Source organism: Sipha flava, unplaced genomic scaffold (assembly GCF_003268045.1).
Source record: "Sipha flava isolate LNK unplaced genomic scaffold, YSA_version1 32_pilon_pilon, whole genome shotgun sequence".
NCBI lineage: Eukaryota > Metazoa > Arthropoda > Insecta > Hemiptera > Aphididae > Sipha > Sipha flava.
Window position 1 is genome coordinate 3,214,770 of NW_020273018.1, and position 27,426 is coordinate 3,242,195.

The following is a 27,426-nucleotide window of genomic DNA, read 5'->3' on the forward strand; positions in this document are numbered from 1 at the left end:
GGTAAGAGAGGATATGAGAATTCACCCTTAACCCCCCCCCCCACCATCTACCACCAAGTTTCTAAACGCATTTTAGTATAGTTTTAAAAATATTTATTAATATATAATTTATAATAATAATAATAATTTTGGTTTCAGTGTTCAGTCACTTGCTCCACTCTGACAGCTGCATTCTCTTAGGCGAATTTCTGGCAAATTCAGTTATTATTTCACTTTCATGGAATTGCTCTTTTTTATTTATATTAGCCATAGCTAATCTATTTAGTCTGTTTTCCGACATGGTGCTTCTTAAAAAAATTTTAAGCGATTAAGTGCTGAAAACGTTCTTTCCAGAGTGAAAGAGGTAACTGGTACCATGCCGAATAATTGTAAAAGTATTTTAATGTTAGGTCGAAGATTGGTGTGATGAAAGAGTGAATCAAGAGCAGAATTCGGTTTTGGAATAGTATTTTGACTCCATTGTTGCCTCCATATGAACAGGTCAGACCTGATTGTAGATGAGGTATCATCATGGAGATCTTGGACATATATTTTAGCAGTTTTTATAATATTTTTATCGTCATACATATTTAAATTGGCCGGAATAAGTCCTTCAAGTGGCATAAGTGACATCAATAAGCCTTTGATTAAAACGAGCATTGATTCTATTAAATAGCCAAAATACATTATACGTATAAACACGGCCCATGGGGGACGCTATAGCCCCCTTAGCCCCCCCTTGGCTACACCACTGGTTCTACTGAACTCATATTTTCTATGTTGTGCGTTTATAAGACAGGAACGACACATGTGGGTTCGGCGTTTTATTAATTTAATTTTAATTTGTACATTAGAAGTTATTCTCAAGAAGGAAAAACCCCCGATGATGCTTTATTTAGACATTTGTCAATGAAATATGCTTCAAAAAATCCCAAAATGGCCAATGGATCAGCTTGTCAAGAGGAACATTTTATAAATGGTATTACTAATGGTGCTGAATGGTACGAACTTGAAGGTTTGTATTTTATATAAAAATTATTTTCATATTTTGTATTTATACATTTTTAATGTTTAAATAAGTTGTCTATAGTTAAATATGTTTTCCTGGAAATGACCCAAATTCCAACAAATTCTATTGGTCAACAAATTTAAAGTGCCTTTAAATAGGCTCAACTGTTAATTGTACTTTTTATTATAATTTTTTAATTATTATTTAGGTGGAATGCAGGATTTTAACTATATTTATTCAAACTGTTTTGAAATCACTATTGAACTTACTTGTTGTAAATTTCCACCTTCATCTGTGTTAACAAAAGAATGGGAATATAATCGTGAATCTTTGTTAACTTATATAGAAAGTGTTCATATGGGTATTAAAGGTAAGAATTACATATGATTTATAAGTTTTGTAAAATTTGATTTATAATTTTTACTATTTATTTTATAGGACTAGTTCAAGATGAAAATAACAATCCAATCCCAGGTGCTGTTATACACATTTTAGGCATAAATCACACTGTTAAAACAACAAGTAGAGGAGAATATTGGAGACTTTTACTTCCTGGCACTTACAGCATTTCAGTTAGTGCTCCTGGGTAAGATGAATGATTAAATATTTCAATTTAACATTATGTATTTTAGTTGACATTTTTTTTAAAATCCATCATAATATTATTATTATTTATTTCAATATTTGAACTAACCATATTATACATTTTAGAGTTTTGATTAATTATTTTATTAGAATTTTAATTAAATATATTTCATAAACTTAAGCATAAACATTTTAATTTTAAAGTTAAAAAAAAATGAAACTTTAAATGAAAAATAATACTTTGAGTATAGCATTTAGTTAAAGAAGTTCATTATTAATTGAGATAATTTTTTTATCTATTAGTTATAATACATCAGTGCGTGAAAATGTGATAGTGAAAAACAATACTCTACGTCCTGTAATTGTCAACTTCATACTCAATACATTAAAACCATCGTCAGGTAATATAATGTATAATTTATTTTTTCCTCATTAACAAATTTTAGTATATAATTTAAATTCAGTTTCTCTTTTTTTAATATTATTCAGTATATTTTTATGAATCACATGTGTAAATCATCCATTGCATGAGATTACTAATTGGTGATGGAAGTTTAATAATTTTTAAACAATAATTCAAATAAGCTTATAATTTGTATATTTTTTAGCTCAAAAATACAAAACATCAATGGTCTTCTGCTTGTGGATATTGGTATTGCATGTTTCATTAATAAATTGTGTCTTTTAAATGTTTATATTACTTCTCATCTTACTGTAAAAATGTAATTGATTCCATGATAGCTTAAAAAAAAAAAAAAATACTACATTTTGTGATAATATAGTAAGGTATTTTGAAACTAAGCATTCCAAAAATAATAATGTTTTATTACTTAAATTTTAAAATCTTTTCTTTTATCATGAGATAAAAGTGATATAATATGCCTGTTATAATTTGTTTTATTATACTGTTAGGTAATGGTCAACAGCTAATATTTCATTAACAAATAACATAAATTCTTATTGAGTTTTATATAAAATCTTAACATAATAATTAACCAAGTATTTCATGGGGTCTTACATTTTAAATTATTTTACTAAATTTGTTATTTTAATGTCTAATTTATAAATAATCTACATTTTTAATATTATTTAAATATAATACAATTTATATTTATTTATTTGTATTTAAAAATATATTTGCATAAAAATCATAGTATCACTAATTTTTATTTGACCATATTCTATTTAAAAATTACTTAATAAGATATATACTTGTTCAAACATTTATATTGGACTGAAATAGCTCACAGTGGTAATTATTGAAATTAATAACTACTTTATTACCATTTATTTATTCTAATTTATATTAATTTATTTACTTTTGATTATTTTACCAAAGGTAATTTTTATATATTTTTTTGAAAGATAATTTAAATTGAACATTAATAAAATGACCATTGTAAATAATAAACTTTTTACAAATATGATACTTATAACATACTCTTTAAAACAAACTATATATACCATAACTGCGTTGACTGAAAATATAGGCTTGTAAGATAATAGACAAAAATTAAATATGTATATTAATGTACATTGTATATGTATATTTCTATATAAATACAAATTTGAATTTTGAATTTGTAATTATTTAGTAAATTCATGATAACTTCTATTTTATTAAAATTTGATGCATATTAAATGAAATACATTTCTTGATATTTTTTTATTTTTATACCAATTTATTCAGTATTAGATTTATTGTCCCTAACAATTTCATTAACTTCTTTGGCAAATTGTTTTGTTTTTTATTATAATGAGCAGTTTAGGCTTAATTCCAGACAGTATTCTAAAATGAGCTGAGTTGATTTTGCACAGAAATGTTTTTTAGTTGGAATTAATATTTTTGTATTTTGATCAGGCGTATATCCAGAGGGATATTAGAGGTGTAGTAACACTTCCTTCCTCTTGACCATGTCATACTTAATTCTCATAAAGGTAACAATTTATCATAAATCTTGATGAACACATATTTATCATAATAAAATATATACATATTACGGTAACAATAATGTAAAGCTGGAAGCTGGCTTCTCATCAAACACCATTCTGTCTAAAAGTGTAAAGTCATGGTTTTGTGTCATTTCCATGCATGATTTAAAATATATATATATAAATGAAAGACAAAATTAATATTTTAAATTTTAATAAAGTAATTAAATATTTTCTCATATATACACATATAAAGTTATTATTTTATTGTGTATAATTTTGTCGATTAATTTTTAATAACACCCCTCTTCTGAAATATCTAGCTCTGAGCCCGATTTTTATGTGCTTATTAATATAGTTTATTATATATTGTTATACTTTAATATTGTGAGAAATTAATAAACATTTTACTTTTATTTATGATTCTGAATTTATTTTACACTACATTTTTATATTTATTTATTTTATACAATATCATATTTGGTCATAAAAATAATTACTTATTTTAAAATAAAAAGTGTAAAAAAATAGGTACATTATTTGCTATACTTAGGAGTGCAGATTTTAACTGTTAAGGTTTTAATAAATAATTCAATAGTTCTGTTGATAAAATATAGATTATATTACTTAAAATTAAAAGTAAATTTTTTTAATTTTTAACATTTGAATGTTTTCATTATACATTTATTGATTTATTTAAACAATTACAATCAGTTAAAAAGTATTATTATTTTGAACCCTAAACTGATTATTTAAATTGTAATATTTAATATGATTTCCATCTTTGTATATTTTCTAATATTTAAAGATTTTAGAATTCAACAACAATTTTTTTATAATTATAAAGTCAATTAAGTTTGATATTAATAAATAGACTTTACTGTATAAAAAAAAATTATTTTTGTAATTTTATTTCAATTATGATACTTGACATTTAAAAGTGGATTTTAATAAGAAATTTTTATTAATTATTTACAAAATACTTCTCTAGAATCCATTGATGGCGTGTTATCAAATGTAGTAATTGATTTATCACACTGGAATGTAAATGTTGATTTTGGATTAATTAAAAAAAATGGCGTTGTTGCTGTTATCCATAAAGCAAGTCAGGGAATTAAAATGTTCGATCCTCAATATAGAACCTATCAAAGGTTAGCTGAGAAAGAAGGACTGCTTTGGGGAGCATATCATTTTGGAACTAAAGCAAATGGTGTTATGCAAGCTAAACATTTTTTAAGTAAAGTTGGTAATACATCAAAAACATTGCTTGTACTTGATATTGAGCCTTACAAAAATAAAATAATGACACAAAATCAAGCAGAAGACTTTATAAAAACTGTTCAGAAAATAGCTGGAAGTGTTATCATGATATATGGCAGTTATAATACCTTAAATAATTACTCAACTCCATTTTTAAGAAATATTCCATTATGGATTGCATACTATAATACACAACTTAAAATACCATTTGGGTGGGATAAGTGGGTTCTATGGCAATATACAAATGGTATAAAAGGTCCATGGCCACATGAAGTCATTGGTATTGGCTTATGTGATAGAGATATATTTAACGGTTCAGTTGACAAATTAAAAGCATTTTGGCCTAACGGCAGTTCAAACTTCTAAAAGATGATTCATTTTTGTACGAGACAACTACAATTTAAATTAAATTAGATCTTTTTATTTACTTTTATAAATAAATACAATTATTGTTTATAGTAAGTAGTTCAATTTGAGTCAACAAATAATTTTTTAATAATGTATTACATGTTATTCATTATAATAATTTTTTATATTGGACATTTTTCATGAATAAACTATGACCAGTATCAAGAAAAATTGAATAATTATTTTTAAATAGTTTCTTTTTATGTTTAATGAGCAACTTATAATAATGATATAGTTAATTATATATCATGGTTTGTTTTATTTCCTATTTTATAAGGTTTTGCTACAATCCAAGAATGTAGAAAAATATTATTTATGGGGGGAAGGCTTTGATATATTTAGATAATAACTATTTTTATTATTATTTATTTACTAGCAGGGATTTATTAATGGAGGGTTTGTACTCCATCCCCTTCTTTTTTTACCTTAACAACTGCTACTGTCATAAACCCACAAAGGCTTCGATCAGTATAAGAATAAAGTGAGAATTTAAATAGAAAAAATTTTGAACACTATTAGTTAAAACTATTTTAAACAACACAAATATATATAATTACAGTACGAAAACTAAATCTATACACAAGACAAGTATAATCATGTTTGACTGTCAAGTGCCCCAGCTGGTAAATCTTATTACATTGAGAGGAAACGAGGTGCTTTATATATGATGAGACATACCTTGGACTCATTGGTTCTTTGATTAGAAGTTGTGCGCACTTGTGATATGTTATGTGGCATGATGCTGACTGCTATGATCACTACTTAGTGACCAGTACACACAAGGCAAGTGATTATTTATTGAGTAGGTAGTTAGATAATACGTTCATTACACTATTGATTTTTTTTTTTTTCATGTACGTTTTAATCAGATCTGATAGTATTGTCCCTATTTAATAAAGTTAATAAAGTTAATAAGACCCTAATATAATTTCTATACCAATTAAAATGGACATTATAAAGATTAATCCATTAATAATTATCAATAAACCTAGGTACTTTATTCATTTTAATAATATGTTAACAATTATTCCATTCAATTTAATTTTATTAAAACACCACCAATTAGTTTTTTCTTAACTGATAATTGTTATCTATCCCTATAATACATAAATACAAGTTAACTTTAATTATTGAACTTAAACAAAAGTTCAAAATAAAAATAAAGTTATAAATATTTTACTAAATATAAATTACAAATTTATTTTAAACCATGTTTCATACTTTCACATAATTTCTATACAATGACAAGAACATGACAAAATATGTATTACTAAACATTACCAATACATAAATCACTGTGTTTATGTTGTAAACTGTAAAAATTAAGTTTCTTTTAAGTACCTATATAATTATTTGGTGTATTATTTTTTCATATTTTTAACCATTTCTATTAATAAATTATTTTCAATAGTAATTTTATTGAAATTCCAAAAAATTATAATATTATGTATTAAAGCCTGAAAAAATGGTGGAGGGTGTTAATAATTTTTAAAAACTTATAATTTATGAAATATTTGCATAGTGAATGATATTTTATTAATTATTAACATTTAAAGTTTTGTATTTCTGTTCAATAGAGTATATTATAGATTATTGATTATAATTTTTATCAATATGTAGTAGAAATCGTTTATAATAACATTGAAGTATCAATAAAAATGTATTATTTTATATTTTGTATTAGCTAATACTTTTTACATTTTGTGTGTATTTTTATTGGAATCACAAGTTTTTTTATTATAAACGATTTCTAGTGTAACTAATATTTTTTATTTGTTTTAATAATAAATCTTCAAATAATTTGTAATAATATAGTCATATAATTTTCACATCTATACATGTGGTGTAAGCATTTATTTTTATAATTATTATCACTATTATAAAATTATTATTATTATTATTATATACATTTTATTTAAAACTAAGAATAAAAAAAAAAAATGTTATTTTTATTTGAAGTGTTATGAATGCACCCAACTGTTGTACGATTTATGATAAATAAACGAGTAATTTTTTAGTATAAAATAGTTGTTGTTTTTTCTTTACAATATTTTGGTCATTTCCGGAACTTTAAATTGTTATTAAACTGCTTGTTAATTACTTCAAATAATCGTTTACTGCGATGAGGTTTGTGAACAATTTAGTTGTAATTTTCTAAGGAGAGTCAAACTCTACTAGGGAAAATAAGAGCGACCAAATCTGCATTTCCTTTACTTCACAATCAAATAATTGTTTTCTTCTGTTCTTTTATAGCTGTAAAACGGTTATTTGATTATAAATATTAGTCTTATAACCTAATATGTACCCTAGGTATATTATGGATAAATTTAACATTAAGTTGTGTGTGCATTGGTCCATTCAATTAAATAATAATAATAATAATAATAATAATAATAATAATAATTATAATAATAATGAACGGCACAGGTGGTCGAACATTATATTTTATTCTAATTATACATAAATATCCTTAATTATTCAAAATGCATCAATATCGGATTCTGTGGCTATACCACCACCATGTGTTCGCAAAAACAGATGGAATATAAAAAGATTACTTTTTTTCTTTCAGCTACTGATTTGAGTGCAGTAGAAGTGAAGAACGGATCGAGGGACGATAACGGTTTCCCGATTCCCGTAAAATTTATACATCACAACTATTCTAGTCTCGTGTCTACTCTAAATTTAATCAACGTCAACTATCCAAACATAACCAGACTATACAATGTGGGTAAAAGTGTCCAAGGAAGGGATCTGTATGTGCTCGAAGTGTCCACTAGTCCTGGACAACACGAACCCGGTAAATTTTAAACGGCGGTGATGGATTTAGGGTTTTACATGTTTTTTTCTTTTCATTATCTTTTCATTTTTGAATATTTTCTTCAATATATTATGAATGTGTTTATAAATATATTATACTGACTACCATTGGCGCAACTAGATCTAAAATATTGGGGGGGGGCTGAAGCCCTATAAATAAATATAATCAATGTGAGCTATGAGGGGCTTCGCCCCCCATATCCCCCATTGCCGCAGACACAGAACAATAATTATTAATTGAAATAAAAACAATCATAAAATATTATTACCATACTATATTAATAAAAATCATGTACCTACTTCTATGTAATATGTTTTACATAAAATATGACATAACACCACCGCAATATTCCACCGTCGTCCGTCACATTTATTAAATAACAATATTATTATTATGTAGGATTGTAGGAATTACAAAATAAACTATAATAATAATATTTTATATTTATACAATTTACTTTTGAATAATTCTCTGCGTCATATATTCATATTATTTAGTATGTATCTCACTATCCCATGCTTAAATGATCATTAAATTTTAAATAATCACAAAATTTGAGGGGACTATAATAAATTTTTGGGAGGCTAAGCCCCCTAAGCCCCCCTAGTTGCGCCAATGCTGACTACAGAACGATTATTTTTAACGCAAAACAGACCAAATCTTGAAAAATAAAAGTGATCTAAAGATACATTTAAATTTATTTTATCATTCAATACTCTTTGTTCAGCCTTTATAAGCTCATAGCTTCCATGAAGATTTTTATAGACTTATGACTTATGGATATATATAATTCCTTATCCGAATTTATTCCAAAATAATTAAATCATTTAGTACAAATTAATGTACAACTTTTAGCGTTCTGAGACATTTATTTTGAGATTTGTGTTTTCTTGTATTAATTATATGTATTGTAGGTAAACCGGAGTTCAAGTATGTTGCCAATATGCATGGAAACGAAGTAGTTGGCCGAGAAATGTTGCTATTGCTGGCTCATTATCTGTGCCAGAACTATGGCGCTGACGAACGCGTCACCAAGTTGGTGAACAGTACTCGAATACATATGATGCCGACGATGAATCCAGATGGATATGAAATATCTAATGAAGGTGATCATTAGTGTTTTGTTTTTAATATGAATTAAGTTTCTTAATTTAGTTGTTTGTTATGCAGGAGTTGAAGATGTTAATGATCTGGTCGGTCGAGATAATGCTAACGGAGTAGACTTAAATCGCAATTTTCCAGATAGTCGACATCCATTCCATGTGAGTACTTATCCAATGTTTTTATAGAGTGTCATAGAGTGTTTTTATGTGATATTTATGTTTTTGTCATTTGATCTTAGCCTTATATTTGTATGTCAGTAGAGTTCTGATGTGCTATGGGATTAATTTAGAGTTAGGTTTGACTGAACTAGGGTTGCCATACATTTATAAGGCGAAACCAGGACAAAAACACATTATTGAATAATATACTTTTTATTACTTTAATTATTTTTATACATTTTACATATTTTATATGGTTATTAATATTTCAATTAGTTCTTAAAACAAGATTTCTGACTTTCTGAGAAAAATTCGTAACGTTGTACGCTTATAGTCATAATTAGTTTCATATGCAATAAGCTATTCACGAATATGAACTGTGAACTTGTGAGTCGAGACTTGAAGAATTGATTAGAGCAGTGGTAATCTGATTCAAACAAAGAGTTGAGAGTTGACTCTTTGATTTAACTCATTACACTGAACTGAGTTGAAAGATTCAGTTCAGCAGAATGAGTTGGAATTCCTATTCCTAGAAACTATCATGATTGATCGGCCGTCAAATCAAACAAATATGGTTGGGAATCGTCGGGAATAGAGAATTCGGGAACTTCGTTTCAATTGTAGGCACTAGCATTAACATCAAGATGTTTGTTTTTCTTCTGACTTCGTCCGATATTCGGATATTGGATCTGATCGGGAAAAATACGGATCTAATGTAGGTTCAACCTGTGTGTTTAATCCCATATCGATAATGTAGTCCTACGTCGCTCGTCACAAACTACGTGCGTATCTACACATTTTGTACGCTCGTGTGGCGCTAGCCTATATTAAAATATTTATTAACATGGATTACCGAAGTTATAGAAATTACAATTATAACAATTATTATAAACAGGCAATCGGTAATCATAAAGACATACGGTATTCCAACACTGCCGTATTTCCAGAAATGTGTATAAAAATGAAAAATAAGTATCGATTCAAGTATTAAGCTTATTAAAAGAACTTATTGACCCTCAGTTTAGCAAACGTTTGTTAAAAAATGATATTGTTGAACCTCCACGTATCAAACAAAATATTGAAAAATTCAAAAAATAAAAATTAATAAATTAATTACCAATTTCTACTACACTTAATATTATATTATTATATTATCTATATTTGTAGCGTAAATAGAAAATAAATAAAATTATTTCTAAACTATTTTTCTTCATAAAAAATCAATGATTTTTATTTAATTATATTTGAATAAGTATGAGTTCAATAAATACAAATAAAATTTTGTTATAATGTAGTTTCTACGATCTATATGTTGGTACATAAATTTAGGTAATCAAGGTGACTCAGATTATAATCGGTAAATCAATCATGGGTACCCGCGGACATTTAAAATATTACGACAGCATTTATATGTATGCATTTTATAATGACGCGCAACGGAATTAGACAAACGTTCATAGAATAATACACATGGCTCTCGAATAACCATAATCGTTGGTCGACGCCGACTGCTAGAAGTAGGCGTGTCTTAAATGTAGCATGTTTGCGGATTGTGAAAACACTTAACAGCGCGTTCTCTCGGCCGTTGTATACGTTTCGCTTTGGGTATCACGTCCTCTTAAGTAAGAAATGTTTTTACAATTATAAAATGTTGATAGTACAAACGCATCAGCTAGAAATTGTATAGTATAGTAATTTGTATATTGTATAGAGACTTGCAGTGGTGCAGTGGCGTAGCCAAGGGGGGGGGGCTAAGAGGGCTATAGCCCCCCATGGGCCGTGTTTATATGTATAATGTATCTTGACTATTTAATAGAATCAATGGATGCTCGTTTTAATCAAAGGCTTATTGATGTCACTTATGCCACTTGAAGGACTTATTCCGGCCAATTTAAATATGTATGACGATAAAAATATTATAAAAGCTGCTAAAATATATGTCCAAGATCTCCATGATGATACCTCATCTACAATCAGGTCTGACCTGTTCATATGGAGGCAACAATGGAGTCAAAATACTATTCCAAAACCGAATTCTGCTCTTGATTCACTCTTTCATCACACCAATCTTCGACCTAACATTAAAATACTTTTACAATTATTCGGCACGGTACCAGTTACCTCTTTCACTCTGGAAAGAACGTTTTCAGCACTTAATCGCTTAAAATTTTTTTAAGAAGCACCATGTCGGAAAACAGACTAAATGGATTAGCTATGGCTAATATAAATAAAAAAGAGCAATTACATGAAAGTGAAATAATAACTGAATTTGCCGGAAATTCGCCTAAGAGAATGCAGCTGTCTGAGTGGAGCAAGTGACTGAACACTGAAACCAAAATTATTATTATTATTATTGTAAATTATATATTAATAAATATTTTTAAAACTATACTAAAATGCTTGAATTACGTTTAGAAACTTGGTGGTAGATGGTGAGGGGGGTTTTAAGGCTGAATTCTCATATCCTCTCTTACCTTACTTATCCAAAAAAGTAGTTAGCCCCCCCATTTAAAAATCCTGGCTACGCCACTGCAGTGGTATGTTGGAGGGTATATGGTGGTATACGGCGTATACCCAATACGCTATTTTTATCCATGGCGTATAGCTTATGAGAAATTGATGATACGCGGGTATACGGCCGTGTATAGATGAGCGGATCAAAACCACCCTGATCCATGTACATTATTATCAATTCAATTTCGGTTGATGCTCTTATCATTTTACTATATTATGTATATTATTGTATTATGTACAAAAAAATAATTATTATTGTTGTGTTACCGTTTAGTTCTATTTTATATAATTATTAACTCTATTGTGTAATATGAATAAAAAAACAAAACAAAATAGCGAAAACTGTTGTCATAAATGTAACAAAAATAAATATTAGCTAACTCTTTCATAAAAATAGAATTATATTATTAATTTGATCATTTGATTTATTATTTAATATCAAAATTTGATTTACTTATAAACTCAGTTAAATGCATTAAATATATTTAGAAAAAGTATTATTTATCTAGGCATTTGAATAATTAGTACATATTTTTCAGAACATTGACTTTCAACCCCAAGTAGTAATTGAAATGTGTTTTAAATTGTACACTTTTTTCGTGAACCCCTCATACAAACTAATATTTAGTATAAGATATCAGTATTTTCATGAAGAAATAAACATAAAACGAGTAAATTTCAAAGTACCTATCTAAATCTTGTTATTTTTGTCATTAGAATTAATTAGATACAAAATGTTAGTGTAACTTGTATCTACTTACAACAAATCAAGGAACTGGTTCATCACTAGTGCCATCACAATTGTATAATAATATGTCTATAATATTATTTATTATTCATATAATCTGTGGTTATATCACACAACAATAACAATTATTTTTTGTACATAATAGAAATGTGTCGTTCATGTACGAACTAGTTCAATTGAACTATTCACCCAAGTGACCGGTTTCGTACTAGTTCACTTTTGATGAACGACTCGTTCACCGTTCACCGTTCACTTTGTACGAGCTAGTACCTTAATCGTTCATGAGCGATTCATCGTCACGGAGTAATAATTGTTGAACTAGTTTGTTCATGAACAATTCTTTGATACGGAAAACGTATTCATACGAACGAATCGTCAAATTCTGAACTAGTTCACCTTAATGAACAATAAGTCCCATCTCCAGTACATAATACACATAATACAGATGATATAGTAAGATGATAAGAGCATCAACCGAAAAATATTATATGTTATAGTGATGACGGAGAATTGATAATATTGTGCATGGATCAGGGTGGTTTTGATCCGCTCGTGTATATAGCGTATATCTTGTAATTTGACAAATAACTACTTAATACCTTGACTAACCTAACTTTTGGTTATATTTATGACGTGATTCGGTATCGGATGTATTATTATTATTTTTTTTTTTTAATGAAAAATTGAAATTCGTTATCATTTAATAACATGTTTCTGTTATCAAACATTCATAATTTAAGGTGTGTAGTTTATGAGTATTTTTGGTTCCTACCATATGATAATTACTACATGAAATAAGGCGTATACCCATGGTTTATTTTAGCAATATATCACTGGAGACTTGTGTATTTACTGGAATGACTTGAATTTTGGCATACATCAATTACATCAGAGAAGAGATTTATGCACATTTAAGACTTATGAACCTTTAAGGGGCGATTTTTTTTGTTGAGGAAGGGGTTGATTTTGGGTAATTTTAAGTTTTTTTTGAATAGAATAATTGAAGAGTATAATAAGCATTGTACGGTCGACCGTTATTCCATTGCCATCGCGACGCGTTCTTTCTTTTTTTTAAGCTTGGCTTGCAGGTCGACTGACCTGCTTGATTTTACTTTGTATACAATATTGAATTATATTCAACAGTTTACAGAGTATTTTTAAGGTCATTATCTTTATTTTTAGGCTATTTTAAAGTGTAAGATTACGTGATTTTTATACAAATATAACAAACTATAAATGAGGCAACTCCTATAACCTATAAGATATACTACCATAGTACTGTATAAGTTATAATACCAATGACGTACCGATATGGTAGCATGACGGGTAATGAGCCATGATCCCATGACTCTAAAAGGTTCATCAAGGAATGTTGAGAATCAAAAAAACAGTTCTTCATTATTACGAAATTTAAAAATACCGAAATAATATACTGTATATATAAATAATGTATAAAATTACTTTAAGTAATATTTAAGAATCTTTAGAAAAAACTATTTTCTGGTAAAACCATACCTGTACGAAAATTCTATAGAAAAGGCATAAAATGGAGAAAATTGTCACTGTTAAAAAACAATAATAGACATCTATGTATGGATTTGCAACTCTATTTAACTTATATAGAATGAAGAATAGGTATGTTCTTAATAAAAATGTAATTAAAAAGATCTTCAATGGGGTTATATGATTCTGACCCCCCTCCCCACGGTTTTGAACATTGTAGTATTATAAATAATCATGGTAACTATGTAGTTTAAATATTTGAAATAAATTACCATTAAAAATTAAAATATTTTGTACTATTTATTAGCATATTTTTATTGTTTTATGAGATGACATTTCTTCTCTAGAAATATATTTGAGGCCCTAAAGTACCAGGCAGACACTACAAACAATGTTTATATTATAGTTAAGTCAAAACTTAATCAATTATTATTATTATTTTTTTTTTTTATCAATTTCATAAATTATAGTTTATAATAAAATTATTAAAAAAAAAAAAGTTGAGTTTATGATTTCGAATTTTTTTTTAGAATAAATGAATTTTTCTAAAAGTATTTATTAGGGGTTATAGGGCATTATATGTCCAGATTTTGTTAGAAAATATAATAATTTAATACTTAGAAATCAAGAATAAACATTTTTATCTATTTTTTTTTGGTTACTCATATTTTCCTAGGTAATTTTAGTTTGTTAGTCTGTTAAACATTAAAATTAATTTTTTTCATACTTTTTATTCCATCAATTTAATAATTAAAAATTATTGGTTATTTTTTATATAGATACAGAAACAAGAACCAGAAACACAAGCAGTCATTAATTGGATTACTAGCATTCCGTTTGTTTTAAGTGCTAATCTTCATGGTGGAGCTCTTGTGGCCAATTACCCATTTGACAGTAGCATGGTTAGCAGTTACTCCAGTCCACAAGCATCATATACTCCTGACAATGATGTCTTTGTATTGCTGGCTAAAACTTATTCTATGGTTTGTAACTTAAAATTATAAATAGAAAAATTGGTACTGTTATATGGAGATGACAAAAAGCTACCTAAAATAAATTTGTTATTATTCACAGAAACATCCAAAAATGCATTTGAATAATAAGTGTGCAAATGATACAGTTTCATTCAGTGATGGAATTGTTAATGGTGCTTCATGGTATAGTGTTGTTGGTGGCATGCAAGACTTCAATTACTTAAACACAAATTGCTTTGAACTTACATTTGAATTGGGTTGTACTAAATTCCCATTTGAAAAAGACTTGAGAAGTTATTGGTTAGACAATCGCGAGTCTTTACTTTCATTTATGGAACAGGTGAACAGGGGAGTAAAAGGATTTGTCTTAGATATTAACGGAGATGGTGTGCAAAACGCAGAAATTACAGTAATGGGAATTGAACATTGTGTTAAAACTGCAGTAGATGGTGATTATTGGAGAATATTAGTACCAGGCACTTACAAAATTACAGTGACAGCTTATGGGTAGGATAAAATTAATCATCTTATTATTTAAAATTAATTTTTGTTGAAAATTCACAACATATTTATATATATATTTTTTTTTGATAGGTACAAAAGACAAACTCATTCTGTTGAAGTATATGATTCCACTACGCCTACTTGGTTAAATATTACATTGATTAAAGAAGATCTTAATGAATGGTCTCAAATCAATGATTTTAATTTAAAAGATAATATAGTAAAAATGGAGAATTACAAAAGTAAAGAATTATTTTTAAGTAATCTTGAAGATTTAGAAAAAAGTTTGTCAAGCGTTGCTGAATTAGTAATAAACTCTCATAACCCAGATACTTCAATTATTCAACTTAAAGTTACTGAAAATGTGAGGAAAGTTAGTCACTGTGCCTAAAAATAATTAATTATAATACATTTTTTTGATCTTTAGGTTGGATCACCTGATGAATACAAATTCAAAATAGCTATATTGGGTGGATTATATATTAATGAACCAGCCACTCGAGAAATATTGTTATTTTTGGCCAGACATTATGTAGAAGGTTACAGAAAGAAGAATCCTAATATAATGTTGTTCTTATCAAATGTTGTATTATATTTTATACCATACTTTGAACAAAAAAATAGCTATGAAAAGCAATGCATGACTGATGATTCAGCAGAAATGACTGGACCATTGTTGTTAGCTAATCATCAACAAAATGAGCAAAAAACTATTAATAACTTGTGGAAAATGTTACAACAAGAACAGTTTGATATGATGTTCAGTTTGGAAAGTGGATATATGTCAATAAAGTTTGTATAATTTGTAAAAGTAGACAATTTTAATTTATTAAATTATATATATTACATATATGAATGGAGATTAGCTCTTGTAGAAAAGGAATGAAGAATTAGTAGAAATAAAATAGAGTATTTAGAGTATGATTTTGAAGGAAAATATCGAGAAGTTGGGAGGATGAGGAGACCAATGACATTAAGCGGTGATGTGATAAGTGATTTTGAGAATTTTAAATGTTTAGGATCATTTGTATAATAGGATGGGGACTTTAACTTGGACGTAAAACAGAATTAAGTGCAGTTGGATGAAATAATGAGAATTGTAGACTGTTTTATGTGATAAGAGAAATCCAATGAGGCTGAAAAGTAAATTTTACAGAAGTGTAGTGAGACTAACTATGCTTTATGGTTCCGAATGTTGGGTGGTTGACAGGAGAATAGAAAAAAGTATGAGTGTTACCGAAATGAGCATGCTTAGATGGATGAGTGGAGTGACAAGAGAAGATAGAAAAAAGAACAAATATGTTGTGAGAGGAGGTAGTATTGGTGTAGCATTGATAGTAGACAAGATGAGAAAAAATAGACTAAGATGATTTGGGCATGTGATGAGGTGAGAGGAACAAAAGCAATAAGAGTGGTTATGAAAATGAAAATTGAAGGGAAGAGAGGGAGAGGAAGAGAAAAACCAAAAAAGAGAAGGTTAAATACAATTGAATGATATGAGGGCTGTGGTGTGTGCATAAGGGATGTAGAATATCAAGATGAGTGAAGGTTTAAAACAAAGGTGGCTGACCTTTAATAGTTAGGAAAAAGAAGATTGAACCACAAAAAATACCTTTAGTACTAATATTACCAAATTATCAATTTATTATAGGATGTATAAATAAATGAACCATTACTGTAATTAACTATATATTAAAAAGGCTATAGCCCATATGCGCAAAATATGATCCAAACGCAACCCAAAAGCGCAAAAATAAATAACATATAAGCGCAAAAAAAATTACCTTTTTAACAACCCGTAAGCTCAAATCAATTTTACAAAAAGGAAGTGTATTTTATTAAAATCACATAATTATTAAACTTTTAGTGATTATAAAATTAATTTAAAAATTTGAAATTTAAATTTAAATTATATATCAGTAGTAGGTATAATATTATAATGAGTACCTTAAATAAATATTAATATTAAATTTGAAGTTAACAGTTTTTAATTAGTCTATCTGTAAATTTTTTTTTTTTAGTATATATGTTCAATGCATATATATTGGAGTATACTTTAGAGCTGCTATGGGTTTTCGTCCATTTAATTTAATTTTTAAATAAACTTCGGCCTGGTGTTGTTTAAGCACTTCGATAAAATTATAAATAGGTAGATGTGGGTTATAATATTGATCTTTCAAATGACTGGACCATTAGTAGTCGTTGGCTCGTTTGAGGGGTGGATCAGCCTACAGGTGCGGTGGATGTCTACTGTCATTTTCAATAAAATTTGCTATAATATAATCAGAAAATGCTGATACCTTATCATTGTTAGGAGCTATAGAAAATAGTTCATTATACGCATCAGATATTTTATTTCAGTGGAAGGTAAAAAAGCTAATCCAAAAAATGACTAACCAATTTGAAATTTCTGATTCATTTTTGTCATATTTAATTTTGTCTCAATTTTCCCTTTATATTTTATTAAAAATAATAATTTAATTTAATTATTAATAATCTTAAAATGAAACTTATAGTGTAACGAGTGCAATATTTCTTTTTGCGCTTTTATCCCACTACTAAGGTACAAAAGCGCAAAATGAATTTGCGCTTTTGGTCTATCGATAAAAATAGACGATTGCGCTTTTGGGTTTCACCGATTAAAAATAATTGTTTATCAATTAAAAAAATCGGGTATTTGTGCGTTATCGAACCTACCGCCGACTCGTCGTGACTACCTTGATTTCACTTGTGCGTTATCGCGACTATCTTGATTTCGAACGCATTATTGTACGCAACATACGTTTATAATAATACGAAACTACCCAATTCTAAAAGTCATCGTAGGTGGTAAGTTCCACAGATCTATTGCCAAATAATCGTAACCGTACAACAAGTTATCACTACTACAGCTTGGTTGTGACTAAATGTCTACAAAAGTCCTATAAGTTACTCAGCCAGTAATGGCGTAAACTGGTTGGTGCAAAGATATGTTTTAGCACCACCAGAAAATCATTGAAATTTGTATACTTGTAATATTATTTTCAAGAGCCAAGGAAATCAGCATACTAAAAGCAAAATTTGTTTTTTTTTTATTAATATTATAATAATAAAGGTTTTAATGTTAAAATAATTCAAAATTTATTTGTTATCTAAAGAAATATATGGGAAAATATATAATTTATCAGGAAGAACTTAGGAAATTGGAAAATTGGTGTGTTAGAAATTATAATTTGAGAATATGCCCCTGCACCACCAGAAATTGGATCCAATTTACGCCACTGCCAGTCAGTCTATAAAAATTGCGATAAGTGCGATTATAATGGCACTGGAAAAAATGGAATTCGAAATGGAATCGCGTATAAAACGGCGCGCTATAACCCATAATATGAGGTAATTGCGATAATGCATATGTATCGCGCGGTAGGCGCGATAACGCACAAGTACCAAAAATTGTATTGAATCATATAACTTCATATTTAAAATATATTTTTAATAATTTATATTTGATTCACAAAATTATAAATTTAATCAATGATAATCAATCATTAAATAATAAATATAAAATTGGTCATTTTAGGCAATAATTGACTAATTACACTTATTTAATCTTTATAAATATAAATACTCTAAAAATTGGTTTAGTGGTCCAACAACCCAACCAAGAAACACAATATCCAGGCTTTTTATGGATTTTCAAAGAGTATATGATAATAGTAACATAAAAAATGTGAGTAGAATTTATAAGATTTTAATTTTAATTCAACTTTTATTAGAAATATCTATTATAATTTTACTTTTAGACTTGTGGTGAACCATTAGATAGTAAAATCAACGACATCAAACAAAAGGTTTTAGATACATTTAACAATGTGTTAAAAATTAAAACTGTATGTATACAATTAAATTTTATTAATCCTTAAAAAAAAAAAATTAATAATTGCAATAATTATCTTTAGATTGCAGTACGTTTAACTTGCTGTAACTATGTTGATCCATCGGAAGCAGCATTTGTTTGGATGGAAAATTACCGTATGTTAAAAGGTGTCATAGAAAATATTCAAGGAGTTCGAGGATCAGTTACTGACAGAATAGGCAACCCTATTAGAAATGCTATTGTAACATTAAACATGTTTGCAGATATTTATAAAGTCACTTCTAATTCTGCAGTTTTTAAAGCTTACTTACCTGCAGGGATATATACAATAAATGTAAGTGTAGATAATTCTTAAATCAATTTTTAAAAGAATTGTTATGTAATTTATATTTATTCAGGTTAAAGCAACTGGATATTTGACAAGAAAATTTTCAGTCCATGTGACTAGTGGAAATATTACTATAATCAAAGTTGTTATGTTACCTGTTGGGCAAGGTTCTGCAACTCAAGAATTTAATACATTAATTAAAGGTAATTACTATCATTATTTGTGTAGTTTATACTGTTTTTAAAAGAGTATACTTAATGAATTACACTACTTAGGATATGTATTTGAGAATGAAAATAAACCAATTAAAGGAGCAGTCATAACTGATGAGTCATCTTCTTCATTTTCTACTAGCGATAATAGTGGATTTTATAAATTACTAACTCAAAACGGTAAATTCTTATTGTTAATATTTTATTTATATTTAACACTAAAATCAATAAAAAAGTAGTTTTTAACTTTCCTTAAATGTCTTATTATATAATATTATTAATCATTTAAAGCATTGGAAAAATATATATAAATATTTATAAATTGTTAAAAATTAGTACATAAATAATCGAGATGAGTGGAGGTTTAGAACAAGGGTGGCCGACCCCAAATAGTTGAGAAGAAGAAGTAAACAATTTTTTATTTACTTTTGCTATTCTTCTAGGTTATTTAGGCCCATTTCCGCTTCCGGAATCCTCCTCCATGCATCTCTTCTTCATTCAGTACTCCCAGACCTCTAAGATCTTCTTTAATTCGGTCTTCCTAATGTTGTCTTGGCCTTCCTCTCGATCAACTTTAATTAGGTTTTCACTTCATCACGTTCTGTATAAATCGGCCCTCGACATACATATCTGGCCCCTTTCAATCTAGCTTTTGATTGTGCTCCTATATTGATCTCGCCAAGAAAAGCCATTAGTTCATTATTTGCATTTATATTATCAGTATCTGCCTTCTCATTTCTTTTTGGTCCAAATATTCTTTGCAAGATTTTTCTTACAAATATTAATAACTTTTTATTATTTGTCTTGTTAGATGCCAGTGGTGGATCCATGGGGGAACGGGACCCCAAATCAGAAAAAATATTTATTAAAAATCTATAATTTTATGAATTAAGAAAAAGATTTTTTTTTTAAAGTAGGAGAGAAAGTGTATAATTTGTATTTTATTCATATAAGAAATTAGTAGTCTTAGATTTAAATCAATGTATTATAATACTTATATTTTTAATTCATTATCAATCATTGACCAAATCTTGGATATTGGATATTGGTAGACGCCCATGCTTCACAGGCATAGAGTACAACCGGTCTACCCAGGTTTTTATATAGTCTGATTTTTGTTCTAATCATTAACTGTTTTTGTTTTGACTTGAATATAAGACTAATGCAGTAGATTTGAATAGTGTCAATGAATATGAATATAAGTTCAAAAATAGACTACGCTTTAAATGATTTATTTATTTTTAGTTTTGAAAATAAAATTGTAATTATGAATTTGAATTTAATTATTTCTGTTTAATTAGTCATAAAAGTATTGCAAGAACAATTTTATTGAGGATTGAGTTTAAAATATAAATTTATAATAACAGTTAACTCTTAATTATTTTCAATCATTATATAAAAATAATTTCCTTTTTAATATTGAAATATGTATAATAATAACAGTTGACAGTTATTCAATGATGTGATTTTTCCATTTTATTTATTATTCATAGGTGTTAAAACTATACGAGTAGAAGCTAATGGATATGAAACTTCAGTAAAATCTATTAATATTAAAGGTGACAATCCCCCATCTGTAATTTTTACATTGCAGAAAGACGAGAGAATTTTTAATATGCCTAGGATGTTATTTATTGTTCTTGTTGGTAATTATAGAAACATATTTAATATGTTATATTTGCTGATAAGTTTATGATTTTATTATTAATACTTTATATTTGTATTCTATGTTAATAGTTTTTGTGATTTCTGTTTCTGGCGTGGGTTGGTATCATTGTTACCTTCGATGGAAATCTGAAAGACCTTCATCTTTTGCCTACAGGAATGGTTTCGCTTTGCTTCCTCAAAAGCCTTATCTTTTTGATGATGATGACGAAGTGGAACTTTTTCGTAATCCAGGTATTAAAGGTAAGTTTATTTCAGTATTCATTGTATTTTTAATCATATTCATTTTTAAATGAAGTATGCTTTTTTTGTTTTCTTAATTAAGTGAATATAATATTTATTATGCATTAAATTAGTCTACTAGTCACTATTTAATGGTGATTAGTTTCAGACTAAATCACACAATTGAGTAGGTCATTTACTCTTAAATCTAAACTGTCAAAATACATGATTGTTTCTAGACTTTTCTAGTAATGATCTATAACACCTGGTTACATGGTTATCCAAATATTTTAAATTTTACTCTACAACTAAAAACTTGCATCAAAACCATAAGATAATTTATGAATATTTTGATATTTAAGAAAACAAACATTTTACTAATTCAGATATTTTCCTGGATAAGAAAAATGTATGTTTAGAAACATCACTAATTTATATTTATTACAAATTCAAATCTTAATGCTAAGATTACGATTAGTGTATTTTATATCCGTGTATTATATGGTATAAAAAATAAACAAATGTATTTATAATTTTAAAACTACAAAAGTTATCTAAAAAAATGCAAAAAAAATAATTTATTTATTAGTTATGAAAATATATGGTTGATCAAATCAAATTAATGTTCTTCCATATTTAATCATAAATATCATCAAACCTTGATAAATTAAAATATCATGAAAATGTATGAGTTTCAGTTGGTTAATAAAAAGTTTGTATTAAATGAAATTTTTTGTTAGGTAAATTATGTGAATTATTAAAAAAAATCTAGTTATGCTTTGAATCATATTAATTATATTATTATTTACAGATTCTATTAATAGACCATACCACGATAATTCAGATGTGAGTTACACTGATAGTTCAGATGAGTCAGTGTCAAATTTTGTTCGGTAATAATTATTATAAATATGAATTTAAGATCATGCCTAGTACATACTATACTTAAATGAGAGCCAATTAAAATTGAAAAAAATACAAATTTCCATTATATACTAGTCAATTTAATGGACAATTCACTTGATAAATATCGTGGTTAAGTTTTCATGTTCGTCGTTAGTATGGTATCAGAAATCTTGATTTTTTTTGTTAACGTTGAGTGCTATCTTGAATTGTGAGGTATTTAAGATGATTATACTGACCAATTAATTACTATTTTTTTAATTTAACATTTTATTATAATGAATATGTTAAGCATTTAAATTGTATAAAAAAAATTATATTTTTTAATTCTTTGCTAATATTAAAATGTATTGTCCCTACTTAAGAGAATTGGAAGTATTATTTCTTGTAAATGGGTAATTTCTTTTGCTACGTAAAAAATTGTTTTTTATCGATATAATAATTTTAAAAATATATTCACATTTTTCACAAAGTTTAACAGTGATTGAATTTCGTCTATTTTTAAATTTGTTTTTCTTATAAATATTTTGAAATTGATTATTGTAATGTTAATAAAAATGTGAAAATTAAATTTCTAGTAATTTATATGATTTGAATTTATTTTTAGAATTCTTATTATACCAGACAAATAGGTCTGATATCTATTACGAAAAAAATTTTTTTTTTAATGTTTACTTGCTAAACGGTGATAACTATTGTCTGATGCGACAGATATATGTTTACATATTTACTCATTTACTTGTAAATGACATAAGCTCATAATAGAAACACAACACAATATTGCATTTACTTAAAATTTTAATATGTAATCACTTCCAATCCACTTTAGGAAATCAACTATAACTCTTATTATATAGTTAGTAACTAGTTTAGGTTTAAGAATTTTAAAATTGTACAAAGTACTTCCATTTAATTATTTAATTTATTGTTTATATTTTTATATGTGCAAACAATCTTGTTAAATAAATTATAATTGAATTTAACAAATAATTAAAATACATTAATTTAATTTCAGCTATTCACAGTATTTTTGGTATAAAATCATTAAAACTATAAATAAAACTTTATGTTGTTATGTGTCCTTTATGGGCTTTCATTTGGTGTTCACTAGTCAAATGATTATCTAAAAATAATTGTCTTCCAAATGCTTGACGGCAAATCATACATTTGAATTTAAGTCGTCCTTCTGCATGCATTTTCAAATGTTTTTTATAATTACAAAATGATACAAATGAACGATCACAGATTTCACATTTATGTTGAACCATGTGTTCTTGAACATGATTACTCCTCGACACCTTGATTAAAAATACAAAACAACAAATAAACATATTTGATTTGAATAGAAATTATAAACTCACTTACCCAATTCTTAAAATATCTAGGACAATAAAAACATTTGAATTGCTTGATGCCAGAATGACCTTGTTCGTGGTTAACTCTACTACTTGAAGCACTAAATGTTTTTTCACAACCTTCATGACGACATTTATAAGGTCTTTCTTTGGTGTGTACTCGCATGTGTTTCTGTACAAGATCCTTTAGTCTGAAACAACGCCCACAGACTGGGCAGGCAAAAGGTTTCTCACCAGTATGAACTCTTTCATGATTTACCTAAAATATGAGAAGAAAATTAATATAATTATTTGTTAAATGAATAATTTCAATTGTGTAATTACTTTTTCAATAGGTTTAACAAAAGTTTTTCCACAAAAACGACATTCATGTAATCGACGTAAACGTTCAGGTGGTTCAATATGTGTAATAGCGTGATGTTTTAAAGAATTTTTGTCATTAAACTGAGCATTACAAACATCACAGATCAATACTTCACGTGGTTTACGTCGCATTTCATGTGCTCTTTGATGACATCGGAGACGAAATTCAGAATCATAACATTTATTACATACACTAAAATAGTTAAATGTTAATTTAACAAAATAATAAGATATAATTAATATAAGCCATACTTGCATAAAAATTTTAAGTTAGAAAACTTAGGATTTTGATGGGCTATTAAATGAGTCTCCATCATTTCTGGTGCTACCGGTTGATCACAGAATGGACATTTATTTGAATCATTTATGTGTACCATAAGATGTGTTCTTAAATAACCTTCTGAATCAAACTCTCCATTACAATGTGGACAAATATGCTGAGTACGAACAGTAGTAACAGACCGATTGTTATTTCTTAAAGCTGGATTTTTGCTTTCCACATTTTTTTTTGATTTAGATACCACTGATTCACCTTCTTTGCAGTTATGTTTATTTAATTTAGTCCAATGATCAGATCTTACATTACATTCTTTACACTTCCAAGTAAGCAGAAGACAATTATTCATATTTTCTAATTGAGCGTATTCACTACAATCTGTTACTTTTTCTAGTGATGGAATAATATTGCTATCATATGGTTTATTTTGAAATAATATTTGTTCAAAACTAAAACGATCATTGTTAGATTTAAGTCTTATGACACGAATTCGTTTATTAAAACTCAACTTACGGGCTTCGACTTGAAAATAATCATTAACATTTTCAGCCACTCGATGGAGTAAATAAATAGGTGTATCAAAGAATCGATCACCATATGCATCAGTAATACAATGATTGGTGTACATGTTTGCATACAATATTTTGTTATCAGTTTGTTCTGGATTATTCTGTTCTTTGTCTTCAATTTCAATTTTAATTTTTTGTAAGTCATCTTTTCCAGTAGAGCTTAAAATTTCATTTTTTTCTAATTTAGTAACATTCACAAAATGTTTTTCATTTAAATGCTCTTGTACCAAATCATAATGATTTGTATAAAAGTAGCCATTTCCCCATTTTATCCAGGTTCCTGATTGTGAAGTTTGTTTATCAATCATTTCAGCCATATTTTTTACAGTATTATTAATGTCTGTATTTTCAGTAACCTGCACATAGTAACTTGATAAAATATATGAAAAATGTAAAAAAAAAAATGATTATACATACTTGAAATACAACTTCTTGTCCTTTATGGCAGCTGTCAATATGATCCTGAATCGATGGGAAATTTATATTACAATATGAACAATGATAAACATTTTGTTCTACTTGAGATTCAATATCTGATGACCGTGCCATTGTTTTAGATTGATCATCATCAGTAAATTCTTCAATAAATTTTTTAACGCCAGTCTCTAAATCAGTATCTGTTTGTCGGTCATCGTTTTGATAATCTTCTTCTTTTACTAGATTATCATATACATCTATTTCGTTTTCGAGGTCAGGTTCATCGTCTAAGCAATTTTTATCACATAAATATAAAAATATGCTAATTAAATATAACACTGCTTACAACTTACCATCAGGATAAACAACAATCATTTCATTGTCAAGCACGGTCTTCTCCAACTCGTTATTTTTGTCCGTGCACATCTTGTCCAAATGATCAACCAACGAGTTGATGTCATCACACTGTTTCCCGCAGAAAGGACATTGGATATTTGTGGTCAAGCTTAGTAAATGATATTTCAACAAATCTTGATTGGAAAAACTGTCTTCACAGCAAAGTGGGCACGCGACGCTCTCCATTTAACTTGGAACGTTAATATCGGTTAGTAGAAACGATTGTTGCAGTCACGTTTCGATGGTTCAACACAAATACGAAATATTAAGTCAGCGCATTTGTACGATGAGCGAAAGACGGCTGAAAAATCGTACACAGGAACCTTTTACTTACGTTTTGATAAAGACAGAGTTTTCTTATTCTTGCAAATGACTTGAAAAATTATCACGGGGCCGACGAAATTATTATTTGTCCATAATAAAACTGTTGGCACAAGCAGAATGGTGAAAATAATACAAGAATTTGTTTTTCAAAATGAACCGCCTAAACGCGTTAGTAACTTCAGAGATGTGGCTGTATCGCGTAGACAGCTATAACAGCGGAACACCAATCGTTACGTTAACGACGTCAGAGTGACCGCGAACCGCCATTGTCTTGACGATTAAAATTGCTGTACAATCACAGTGTATGCGATGTTATAATCGGTGTGTGCAATGTAACCAACCGTAGGCACACGGTTATGCCCATCGGCCAACAGATGATTGAACTCATTGATAAGAAAGGCAATAGCAGAAACCACAGACTTCTATACTATTAGTAGTGTAATATAATAGTAGTAATAATAATAATATAATAGCAGTGTAATATAGAAGTCCGTGGTAGAGACCAGTAAAGTTGTAATCAAAACAGCTTTAAGCCCTTCGAATCACGAATATAGATATTAATAAATATATTTGTACCTATACTTCAAATCCCTTTAAGGCTTCGAGCCCATGTCTTAGACGGTCACTGATTGAAACATTTTCCGTAGCCCGATAAGTTACTGCTTTTTATTAGTGATGTCAAGTCTCGTTCTTTTCTATGATCTAGTTCATTCGTTCATCTTTCTCAGTAATGAGCTCAGTCAGTGAACTAGTTTACTGAACTAGTAGTTCACTGAACGATACATGGTTTCGTTCATAATTTAATGTTAGTCCACACGAATTCAGATATCATTTATCGTATACATATTCATTTATATATCATAAATGCTACACCGCGGAACGGCGGAACATTGCATATGCCGTTATGGCGTTAGTGTTGTAAATAATCTAATCCCTACCCCCTTTAGCTGCCCACTATATATATATATATATATTAGGGTGGTCCTTAACTATAGAGGTCAATTTTTTTTTTTTTGAAAATTGATGACGAGTACCCCAAA

General features: G+C 27.8%; 2 protein-coding genes across 2 annotated transcripts in view; one reads left to right on the forward strand and one right to left on the reverse strand.

The window, feature by feature from the left end:
• LOC112687051 (carboxypeptidase D) overlaps positions 1 to 22,748 on the forward strand; it is a 25,787-nt gene extending 3,039 nt beyond the window's left edge. Inside the window, exons 3-21 of the mRNA XM_025559583.1 lie at positions 834 to 994; positions 1,197 to 1,358; positions 1,427 to 1,574; positions 1,877 to 1,974; positions 7,746 to 7,973; positions 8,909 to 9,100; positions 9,165 to 9,256; positions 14,801 to 15,004; positions 15,096 to 15,502; positions 15,590 to 15,863; positions 15,927 to 16,291; positions 19,124 to 19,208; positions 19,282 to 19,368; positions 19,438 to 19,689; positions 19,754 to 19,886; positions 19,959 to 20,075; positions 21,389 to 21,541; positions 21,633 to 21,803; positions 22,594 to 22,748. Coding sequence (XP_025415368.1) covers positions 834 to 994; positions 1,197 to 1,358; positions 1,427 to 1,574; positions 1,877 to 1,974; positions 7,746 to 7,973; positions 8,909 to 9,100; positions 9,165 to 9,256; positions 14,801 to 15,004; positions 15,096 to 15,502; positions 15,590 to 15,863; positions 15,927 to 16,291; positions 19,124 to 19,208; positions 19,282 to 19,368; positions 19,438 to 19,689; positions 19,754 to 19,886; positions 19,959 to 20,075; positions 21,389 to 21,541; positions 21,633 to 21,803; positions 22,594 to 22,679 — 3,415 coding nt within the window. The 3' untranslated portion in view covers positions 22,680 to 22,748. The remainder of the gene's footprint in view (positions 1 to 833; positions 995 to 1,196; positions 1,359 to 1,426; positions 1,575 to 1,876; positions 1,975 to 7,745; positions 7,974 to 8,908; positions 9,101 to 9,164; positions 9,257 to 14,800; positions 15,005 to 15,095; positions 15,503 to 15,589; positions 15,864 to 15,926; positions 16,292 to 19,123; positions 19,209 to 19,281; positions 19,369 to 19,437; positions 19,690 to 19,753; positions 19,887 to 19,958; positions 20,076 to 21,388; positions 21,542 to 21,632; positions 21,804 to 22,593) is intronic.
• A 936-nt stretch (positions 22,749 to 23,684) lies between these two features.
• On the reverse strand, positions 23,685 to 26,744 carry LOC112687041 (zinc finger protein 888-like). The gene is made up of 6 exons (XM_025559567.1): positions 26,020 to 26,744; positions 25,667 to 25,953; positions 24,656 to 25,605; positions 24,365 to 24,596; positions 24,051 to 24,299; positions 23,685 to 23,983 (listed from the first exon to the last, which is right to left on the reverse strand). Exons 1-6 carry the CDS (start codon positions 26,246 to 26,248, stop codon positions 23,750 to 23,752), a joined length of 2,181 nt encoding a protein of 726 aa, XP_025415352.1. The 5' UTR covers positions 26,249 to 26,744; the 3' UTR covers positions 23,685 to 23,749.
• Between the last annotated feature and the right edge of the window lie 682 nt (positions 26,745 to 27,426).

Excerpts from the sequence above, each read along its gene's own strand:
- LOC112687041 (XM_025559567.1), bottom strand. The coding sequence starts at position 26,248 with ATGGAGAGCGTCGCGTGCCCACTTTGCTGTGAAGACAGTTTTTCCAAT. Across the intron at positions 25,606-25,666 it reads GACAAGAAGTTGTATTTCAA|GTTACTGAAAATACAGACAT; the intron begins GTATGTATAATC and ends TACTATGTGCAG. Across the intron at positions 24,300-24,364 it reads TTGTTAAACCTATTGAAAAA|GTAAATCATGAAAGAGTTCA; the intron begins GTAATTACACAA and ends CTCATATTTTAG.